Raw genomic sequence first — 10674 nt, 5'->3', positions numbered from 1 at the left:
GCGGGGGGAACAGAGCTGCTTTCTTCACCGTAAGGGCGCTCTTCGTGCTAAGACGCGGCTGGAAGCGCTGGTGAGCGCTGACCGACGGGCGAAACCGCCGGGAAGGCGGAGCACGCGCTGCCGGTGGCGGATCTGCCGCAGGCAGCACCAGCCAGCCCGCCGCAGGGCTCCCGCCGGGAGCAGCAACGCCGCCGCAATGTGCCGCGATTCCCATTTATCCTGCAGTTATTAGTTGTTGGTGCTGCCACCGCCCGCTCGTGGCGCATCGCAGCTGTCCCACACGGCCGGCTTCCGCCACCGAAGCCCGGTCTCGCTCGGAGGGCCGGGGGCTGCGGGGAAGGGGTCCCTGCGGCGGGACGGTACCGCCTGCAGGGTCGCAGCCCCCCGAGGCTCCCTGCAGCTGGCCCTGGCCGCTCTCTGGAGCCGTAGCGCGGCTGGCGGCAGGAGAGACGCTTCGATGACTGCGAGGGAAAAGCCGCGCAGCTTTCGAGCCGGTCGAGCCCCGGGCAGCCGCCGGAACGCCGGGCACCGCGGGGTGACCCGCCTCGGCCGGCCCGCAGAGGGCGCCCGCGCCCGGGCCCCGCCCCGCCGGTGGTGCCTGCCGAGCACCGAGCGCGTCGGCCGCTGCCTCGCTCCTTGCCGGCGGCAGCCGCGCGGCGCTCGCCCGTCGCCACCCGGACCCAGCTCGCGAGCGCTCCAGGGCCGCCATTTTCAGTCACCATAGTGACGGGTCCTGGCAACGCAGGGACGCCGGGAGGCCTCGGGCCTCGTCTTGTGCCCCGGCGGGAGCCGCCGTCCTTCCCGCCGCCCGCCTTTGCTCTTCTCCCGTCAGCCCTCCATGTACTCCCGTGCGGTTCTGGATCCACCCCCGCCTTGATCCTGCCTGGTGGGGGGGTGCGTCCCGCCAGCATGGCCGGGGAGGGAGACAAGAGGAAGCGCTTTATTGCAGCCACGGCCGCTAACTACTTCGGGCTGGATCCAGCTGTGGGCCCCGCTGCCCTGGCCGCGGGGCTCCATCGCCGGCCGGAGCTGGCCAACTTCCTCGACGACGGCAATGAGTTCCTCCTCGTTGTGCAGCACTCGGGCACCCAGCTCACGGCGTCCAACAAGGTACGGAGGTGTCCGGCCGAGCGTGTGCAGGCGCCTGTGGATCTGGCGTGGCCGCTGCATCCCAGGGTGCGAGGGAGGATGCAGAGTCTGGAGCCCAGCCCAGGTTTAGCGCTCAGGAAAGTCTGATTGGAGAGACGTCTTCCTACTGCAGCTATCTATGCTGGCCTCAGTGTCAGCTCCATAAATTACTGGCCCAAGAGTCTGTGAGGACTGTGTATGGTCAGCTGTGTGATATATTTGTTAGTGGATCGTGCTGGTACGTAGTTTTAACGTGCTGTATATTGTCGCTGTGTGAATGTCAGGCGGCCTGGAGGATGGCATGTTAGCTTGCTGCAAATGCCAGGTGGCTCTGATGTATGGGTTGTTCCTGGGCAAGGGTGCATGCAGGCGGCTGGAAGGATTGCGTTGCCGATGCCCGTGCAGGAAGGCGTGGCCCAATGGGTGGCACAATGGCTGATATTTGACAAGTCCCAAGGTGGGTGTTTGTCCACATCATGTGTTTTGCAGACTGATGTGTCCAGCTCTGAGCAAATCTGAGTTTCACTGTGTGAAAAGTTGTGCTCTAAGTGTTTGTGCTCAGCGAGTGACTCAGGCAAGTGATACCGTGGGGTGTGATGTACAGTGACTGTCACCATGTAGTCAGGACGCGGTGTGGTGTCTGCCACACAAAGCGCACGTCTTGATGTGCGTCCCATCATTCTGCTGTGAGACCAGGGACGTGGTGTCTCTTGTGTCAGTGACAGTTTTTTTTCTGCACTGAAGACTAGTGTAATGGGTTGTTAACATGTGAACTGCTGTGTGGACCAGTAAGTTATATACCTCCTGGTATAATCATCTGTGTAGTCTGTGAAGTCTAGTGCATGCTATATTCATGCAGAAATGGACATTTACATGTACCAGTTTTGGGGGTGTGCTGCTGAGCCACTGTCTAATATAGAAAGACACTTGTCAGCAGCTGTGAAGATTGGATGCATATCAGGACGCTAAGGTATTCCTATTGTCTCAGTTGAAACGGTGTCTGTAGGTAGGTGCTGGGCTAAAGACTTGATAAGAAAGTAAAACTCATATGTCAAGTAAAATTGAAGGCTGTCCTTACTAGCCCTCTGTTTCTTTTAACAGAAAAAGTTCATGGATGTTTACAGTTGCACAGAATTTGGCATTTCAGCTGTTGCATCTTTTTGCTACTGCTTTATCAAATATTTAATAATGTTTTCCTGTTTTATGAATTATCCTTGGCCAAGAATAGTTTCAGTAATTGTTCTTATGGCAATTTTTGGAACTTTACCCTTAAGTTGGACTGCGAAGTCCAGGAGTCATGTTACAACTTACAATTTTACTGATGAAGGAGCATGCTTTTCTCTGTCTTTGAGAAATCTATGAATTGCGATAGTTATGTATTTACAGACTCAGGAGAACAATACTGAACATTTAGAAAAATATTCCCATAAAAATGCAAAAAAAAAGATAGACTTCATGCTCAGTTTTCTCTAGGCACAAGATGTAGTTTCTGGTTTGTCTCCAAAGTGGTAAGTGGTGTTTTCAAAAGCAAAATAGCATAAATAATTATGGTATTTACAGATATTTTATAATGAAAAAGGCATTATGTATTTGATGTTGGAATTCAGGTTCCTATGAACTCAGGAAGGAGTATAATAAAAGTTTTAATTTTTTGTGCAAATGAGATACCACGAGAATATTATCAGAGCCCACAGGGAGTGGTATTATATTTTATATTTTTTTTCTTGATGTAAATAATTTGTGTAAATAGTGTACTTAATTTAGTATAATATGCAGTCAATGACAGTTTTCTAAACAAATCCTGTCTTCTTGATTATTACAGATTGAAGCTACTGATTCAAAGAATAATGTATTGGTGTTCTTTAAGCTGCGACCTGATGTAATTACAGAAGATAACCTTCATAGTAATATTCTTGTGTCATCTATGCTAGATTCACCAATTTACACCCTTTATCAAGCTGTGCGACAAGTTTTTGCACCAGTATTGCTGAAGGTGAGCAATATACCAATTTAAATGTTCTGTAGTTTTATATTGAAACATTGAAATTCCATAGGATGTTAACTATTCTGAGATAAATATTTTATGTTTTGAAAATAATACATTTTAAGCGCTTACATAATGGATGATGCTTCTAATTTCTAAAGAAGGTATTTCACCTCCTATCAGTAAAGATGAGAGGAGGATTCTGGTCATACATATGCCTCGCTAGAAATGTGGAATATACTGGGCAGTGGTGGTTAATGGAGATAAAAGCACTTTACTTCCACCAGTAATTCCCGTCTTGTCTTCTTTTCTTGTTTTAGTTATTCTTATATATAGTATCATGCAAACTTTTAATATGTGGCAGATAGGTGTGCTAGACTCTAGATTAACTTGAACAGCTGCATTTCTCATAGTTTTGCTTTTTTTACAATGTTCTGAGGCTTTTCCTTCTGTTCCATTAAAGAATATATTTCCATTGTGGATTTTTTTTTCAAAACAGATGACCATGGCTGTGTTTCATAAACTGAACAAGCAGAGTTTTGGCATTTAAATATTTTTAATTTCTTGTATGTCATAATATTTAATAAAATAATTTTAAAAAACCACAATAACTTTTAATACTTGATTCTAGCAATTTCCAGATTCTACTAGAGAAGAAAATTCCAAATTTAACTTAAGAGAATTCATTACCAAAGAATTTTGAACACACTTTCAGAGTGCCTTTATATATCCAACAACTGAATTGATTTTGTGATAAAAAATTTTTACAGTATTATTCTGAAGTGTTAAGTGAAAAGAATGAGGCACTTTTTCTTGACTTTAAGAGAAATAAATTATTACATTGTCTCACCATGTGGTTGGTTACTGCTATTAATCTAAGTAATTGTTTTTTAAGATTAATGGGAGGAAAATAGTAATTGTTCTATCACGTGAGTCACAGTTTTTGAAATTTTCATTGCAGGATGAGAGATGGAGTAAAACGTTTGATCCCAAACTCCAGAAGCTTTTAAGTGAGCTTGAAGCTGGCTTAAGTACTGTTCTCAGAAGGTCAGATCCTAATTACACAGGAACAAAATTAAGTGAAGATGATGTGCGAGGTTTGTTTTGAAATTCCCTCTTTTATAGTTAATTTAAAATTTGGAGTAAATAATTTATTTACAGGTTGAGTTTTCAATCTTTGTTATCCCAGTGACTGCAGAGTGTGAAACATAACAGGTTGTGGTGAGTAGAGTGGAATTAGTGGTGATCAACTCTGGTCTCTTGATATGAACTTGATACTATATCTAGTCAGAGTCAGAAGTTGAAGGATAATTACATAATCACATAGTAAAAATTTGCTTTAAAAAATACGATCTGAATGAAAATATTTTGTGACCATCCATGTATTTCATATTTAAACATTTCCCATTATTATTTGCAGCTATACTTACACCAACAGATGAATTTCAGTTCTGGATAGAATGTGCTCGTCATGGAAGTAAATGGTGTAGTAAAGAGAGAGCTTCTCATTTTAAAGACCTATTTGAGGACATTGCAAAAGTATGTTTTCTTTTGTGTGATCAGTGATATATTTCTTGACTTAGTAAAAACCACTCTTTTTATGTCAGTGTATGTACACTATTTTCAAATATACGAGTATATAACTATTTACTTATTTTTTCTTAGGCAAAATTTTACTTTAAATGACATTCATGTAGTTTCTAGTGACAATGGTGCAGGGGAATGCCAACATTTAATTGGGAGCAGAATTGACCATTGAATACTAGAGTTCCTGTAGAAATACAACAGTATGCTACAGTTTGTAAACTAGAAATTGACTCGTGAAATTAATAAAAAGGAAAACTGAAAATGCAGACAATAATAATGAATACTATTGTGCAAAACTTTTTGGCACCTGTGAAATGCTTGCTTGAATAGCGCTTCAGCTATCAATGCATTCTTCATATGGATAAACTTACACAAATGCTTGTTTTTTTGAGAGGATTATGCCATATTCTGTTAAGTAATAAACCCCAGGAAACTATAACAATTGCCAGCTTCAGAAAAGTATAAATGTTTCTGCAATACTAGTTGCAAAGTAATTGTACTAAGGATATTTTTTTCTAGGACTACTACAACTTGGATAGTCTCTCATTATTTGAAGTTGTGGATTTGGTGGAGACTACCAAGGATACTGTTGATGGTGTGTGGAGACAAACAGAACATGATCCTTATCCACAGCCACGCATGCATAATCTCTTGGATGTAATAGGTAAACCTTTATGCAATCTTTGTTAAACGAACAGTTGAGAAAAAGTAAATGAATCCTTGAGCAGAGACCTTCTTCCTCATAAAGGTACCATGATAGCCTACAGCATTGCTTTCTTCTTGTAATTATGATCCATGAATGTTATTTGCCTTATAGTACCCAATAGTTCAGCCAGTTCAGGTAGATGACTTCACACATGCTTGGGAAGATGATAGATAATAACAAGATGGAGTTGTATACCTTTCAGCCTGTAGAATGGATTTGTCTTGCTTCTGTCTGACTCCCTGTCTTTCTCTCAGAGGAGAAAATTTATTTCCATAAACTCCCATATGAAGGTTGATTCAGTCTGTGTGGAAGTGAGAGCAGGATGTGCAGAGATGTCGCTTCTCTCATCCTCTCATCAGCAGTCCCATGTTCTGGGACAGGCATAAGACAGTGAGTTTGTCTGCCGCTGCCAGATGTGTGCGTGCATGAGGGGAAAGATTGCTGGGGGCAGCCAGCCACTGCCATTTCTGCTGATAAAGATGGATGCTTGTGTGTGGATTCCGGAATCCAAATCCATCAGCTTCTGGTGTTGAACCAACCTCTGTTTAACTTGGAGATGTTTAAGAGATTGTGGTGCTTTTGAAACAAAATAATCAGTTACTGATGCATTTGTGTGGTTTGAAATCAAGACATTACACTAGTTTTTTAAAAAAGTGATTGGAATGTGGTGTAGCGTTTAAAAGAATTATTTTAAACATACATAACATACTGCTTTTGTATACTTCTTTGTGTTCTAGGTGGCTCTCTAGGTAGATATGTTCAGAGAAAATTAGCAGCTTTGAATTTGTGGGAGGATGCTTTTCACAGTGTTAAAGAAAATCTAAAGGCTGGCATCTTGATTTGTGAGCAGTGGGTGTCAGCTTGTGAGTACCTAACTGGACAACTGTGGCAACGTTATACTCTACATCCATGGAAAAATGAGAAATATTTCCCTGAATCGTTGGCCAAACTTGGCAAACGTCTTGATGAGGTAGAGATTTGAATTATACACATTTATTTAATTAGACACAGAATTAAACAACATTGTTTTAAGTTAAAAAAGGACATTAAAACACTTTTATAGCCTTTCAGACTCAGGCAGCATTCTGTAATCTGCGTTTGCCTGAGCCTTTCAAAAGTTTCTTGTACAAAGGAGAGGGATGAGATGTGCTGCTTGTGCTTTTTGATTCTAAATGTATGTTTTATGTAAAAATATATTTGATATATGAAATATTTTTTTCTATTATAGGTACTAACTGTTAGGACACTGCATGAAAAACTTACGGTCTTTTTGCCAGCTGGAGAACAAAATTCTTTACATCTTGCCCAAGTGTTTGAACCCTTTGCTGGCCTAAATCCTGTACACTGTAATCCTTACACAGAGGTATAATGCTTATTTTTAATTTATTCACATTCTTTCTGTGACTTTTTATGATGTATATGGATAGTCCTAAATTAACACCTGAACTCATTATCTCTAGCCATTATGGAAAGCAGCAGTCTCTCAGTATGAAAGAATTATTGCACCAGCGGAACAAAAAATAGCAAGCAAATTGAAGAAATTTATTTCAGAAATTCAGGACAGTCCTCAGCAGGTATGGGTATTTTTGTAGTCTGAAAACTTTCCTAAAGATAAAGTTACTGAATTCTTAGGTACTCAGTTTAGAGCACAGGAATAAATATTTAGAGCCAAAGACAGTACTTATGAGCAGTGACAGAATATGTTTAATTTTTTTCAGGAGAAAGAGATAACTTTTTAAAATTTCATATTCCAGCTTCTTCAAACATTTCAGAAGTATAAGGAACTGATAAAGCATCCAAATATAAGCAAAGAATTGCTTTTTGAAAGGGAAACATTGCTAGCAAGACTTCAAGATTATGTTAAAGGTAAAAATGTATTTAAAAGTTTTTAACTGCATTACGCTAGATAATGCAAATACTAGAATTCTTTATCTACTTTTAGAATTATGTCAGTATCCCTAGCATATTTTTGCAACTACAATAATAAGTTTAAGCTTGTTCTGTTAGGTTTCTGGTTTAACATGAATCTTTTGCTTGTGTTAGACTATCAGACAGACTTTGAAACTCGATGCCACGGTGTTCCTGGTGATGTTTCTGGACCACTGTCAGGCAAAAACCTTTCTGAAGTTGTCAATAATATTGTATGGGTGCGGCAGCTGGAGCTGAAGGTAACAGATTCTGTTACTTTTTAGACACAATATTATCACAGAACCTAAAACATGGTATTTGAGATTTCTGTGGAGAATTCCCCACAGAAAAATTGTGGACTTCCCAAGAATTATGTAATCAAGATTTCATATCAGTGGTGCTGCTTGCTAAGTTGAATTTTATTAAATGGCCCAGAAGACAGTCTTTTCATAATACACTGAACTGCCTGCTTTTATGACTTAAAAAGGACCCAGATTCTGAGAGGGGGCTTTTTTGTTAAATTTTACGCTCCAGTTTGCATTTTAAAATTGTATTTAAGATTTACAGATGGCCAGATTCTGACATTCTAATTTTCACTTGTTATTACTAACTTGTGTAGTGTCCCCTTGAAATCAAAGGGATTTCTTGGTGGTACTTTTTTGAGTCAGTGCCTGCCAGAGAATTTACTACAGAGACTCTAGTAAAAGTAAATATCAAACGATTCTGTGTTCCCTTACAACAGAATGAATTTAAAAAATACTTGACTATTTTGGCAAGTTATTTTTGTTACTTTGTATTTACACTTTAGCTGGAAACTCTGGAACTTTTTTTGGAAAGTATTGACTAGTTACAAGCAAAATGTTTTCTGTAAACGTAAGTGTCATTTACAGTAAGTATAGATTTGAATGAGAATAGAAGTTACTTATCCCAGACTAGCTGTTAGCCCATTTTTTAGCACTCCCCTGTGATTTGCAGAAATCTCAAGGGCCCATTTCAATTGAATGAGACAAGGGGTGGAGGTCTTAAAGGTGTTACTTTGTTGTGTCCTTCAGAGAGAACAGCAGCAGCCCGGGTCTCACAATTCTTTCATCTGCTTGGTCTGCTGAAGACTTAGAGAGCAGTTCAGCTGATGTGTGTCAGTTGTGTGTCTATTCTAGGCTGTGCTAAATTTTTTACTTGCTCTCAAATCTCCATGATTGTACTGGCTAGGGTTTTGCTTAATTTGTCCACATGTAGATGTGAAATCCCATTTGAAATATCTTTGTGTATTGGCATGGACAAACAGATAACAACAAAAGACACATGGCAGATCTGTACCTTTATGGAGTATTAACTAAAGACCAGGTGGGATACTTTGGGGTATCTTAGTAGTGGCAGACAGCTGTGGTGGACTTATTCAGACCCAATTTACTGTAATGGGAGTTTGAACATCTGGGACAAAATTCAGGATTACTTTTTTTTTTCTAATCGGTTTTTGAATCCCACTTGGATGTTTTGTAATACTGATTTTTATTGTGGTGATTTTTCTTTTCTGGTTGAATACTGGGAAATTAATCTTCTTTTCTTTGTGATTCTGTTTAAGGTGGATGATGCTATCAAGCTGGCAGAGGCTCTTCTGTCTGACTTACCTGGATTTCAAACTTTTCATCGAAGTACAGATTCTTTTCTGGAACAGTTAAAAGTATACGAACAAGAACAATTTGATGATTGGTCTAGGAATATCCAGTCAGAATTATCAAATCCTAAGTCAGGACTTTGGTAAATACATTCTTGTTTAAATAATGTTTATGATGAAATCTGTAGTGTGGTGAAGTTCAGTAGAACTTGACGAAGGGAATAAAAAATTTTACAGAATTGAGATGGAGCGGAGAAGCAAAATGGAAGAATTTATTATTTCATCATCCTGCCAGGCTTGGTTGGTAAGGTGAAGTATGCAGGACAGTGTTCATAACTAAACTTGTACTTTCTATTAACACCTGAAATGAAAGACATGTTTGGTTTGCTTGTTACTACTTGCTATCCATTGTAATTCATATAGTATAATGTCTAGAAACCAGATGAGATTAGAGTATAACTGTGATACACAGATGACACACGTAGAGTAGCAAATTAATTGTTATTCACAAGAAATTCTGCAGTCTAAATAGAGCAGATGAAAGAAGGGTAAGAAAATCAATTTAAACCTCATGAATTGTATTCCCCAAAATAATGAAATTACTTCATGGGATATTAAAATATATTTGATATTTTTTAAATTGAATTGCCACACAGCTTCTCTCTGCATCTCTGAGTGTTGCAAACTTTATTTGAAAAAAGAATATGTCCACAGTTTCAGAGGATACGGGAGTTGATACTTATGGTAAACTTTTATTTTATGAAAAGCACTGAAATATAACAAATAAGCAGATTCAGCACTGCAATATATAACAGCCATCTAACTTGCTAGTACCATAGAATTTTGTTATTGTGAGATTTTAGAAGATGTGAAGAGATTAATTAAAAGGAAAAGAGGTAGCTCACTGCAAAGGGGAATGCAATGAATGTGTGAACTAGAAAAAGATGAGAAAAAAGTGAAAAATGAGTAAAGCTGAAGTATTTGTGAAAGAAGCCCGGAAGGATGGTGGTAGAAGCATTACTACAGTAGGAAAAAAAAGGAGTAAAATCTAAAGATAGTCTGATGTTCCTATTAGGATCTGATTGTCTATACCAAAATGTTCCACTGGTCCAAGTCCTCATACTTGGACTGATTGCCTCAGAGAACTTCTTCCCCTTTGCAGTGCTGAAGGCTGGTGCCTGTAAAGTGCCTGCTTGAGAGAGTATGATGGATCCAGTGTATTTGAGAAATACTGTCTGGCTGTGAGTTACATGTTAACTATTGTAACAAGCCAGAAAAACTTTGTGAGCAAAACCAATAGACATTGTTCATTTCTTCTTGTCTTCACTGGTTTTGAATTAGGAGAAAGGTTACTGGAATAATTTATGGGAATTAAAATGTTAATAAACATAGAAAAATGTAATAGAATTACATCAAGCTTTTAAAAATTGTTTATTTTAGTATTATAAAGTGCACCTTAAAACAGATCAATATCAAATTATATTCAATAATATGTTTAATTTGATTTTGGTTTAGCATCCAAGCTAATAGTCCCGTAATGGAGTTGGATCACATATTTGGAACATTAAATATACTTTATTCAGATCGTTTGGTGACTCTCCTAAGAGAAGTACGTCAGCTATCAGCACTTGGTTTTGCTATACCAGCTAAAATACAGCATGTTGCAAACACTGCACAAAAGTTCTGTAAGCAGGCGGTCATCCTCAAACAGGTATAATATTAGATGCCATAATAACTTCCTGTTCT

At 39.7% G+C, this 10674-nt stretch overlaps 1 protein-coding gene across 2 annotated transcripts in view; it reads left to right on the top strand.

Moving 5' to 3' along the window:
* The first annotated feature begins 610 nt into the window (after positions 1-610).
* Positions 611-10674, top strand: part of DYNC2H1 (dynein cytoplasmic 2 heavy chain 1) — a 187304-nt gene continuing 177240 nt past the window's right edge. Inside the window, exons 1-12 of one of the 2 annotated variants that reach the window (XM_074816180.1) lie at positions 611-1110; positions 2951-3121; positions 4074-4209; positions 4533-4651; positions 5219-5363; positions 6143-6375; positions 6634-6768; positions 6866-6979; positions 7160-7271; positions 7449-7573; positions 8896-9071; positions 10444-10639. In XM_074816180.1, coding sequence (XP_074672281.1) covers positions 910-1110; positions 2951-3121; positions 4074-4209; positions 4533-4651; positions 5219-5363; positions 6143-6375; positions 6634-6768; positions 6866-6979; positions 7160-7271; positions 7449-7573; positions 8896-9071; positions 10444-10639 — 1863 coding nt within the window. In that variant the 5' untranslated portion in view covers positions 611-909. The remainder of the gene's footprint in view (positions 1111-2950; positions 3122-4073; positions 4210-4532; positions 4652-5218; positions 5364-6142; positions 6376-6633; positions 6769-6865; positions 6980-7159; positions 7272-7448; positions 7574-8895; positions 9072-10443; positions 10640-10674) is intronic. The other variant, XM_074816179.1, reaches the window with a different exon arrangement.

This window comes from Strix aluco, chromosome 2 (genome assembly GCF_031877795.1).
Source record: "Strix aluco isolate bStrAlu1 chromosome 2, bStrAlu1.hap1, whole genome shotgun sequence".
NCBI classification, from domain to species: Eukaryota; Metazoa; Chordata; class Aves; order Strigiformes; family Strigidae; genus Strix; species Strix aluco.
The sequence above is the reverse complement of the archived record's forward strand: the minus strand, read 5'-3'. Positions and strand labels throughout refer to the sequence as shown.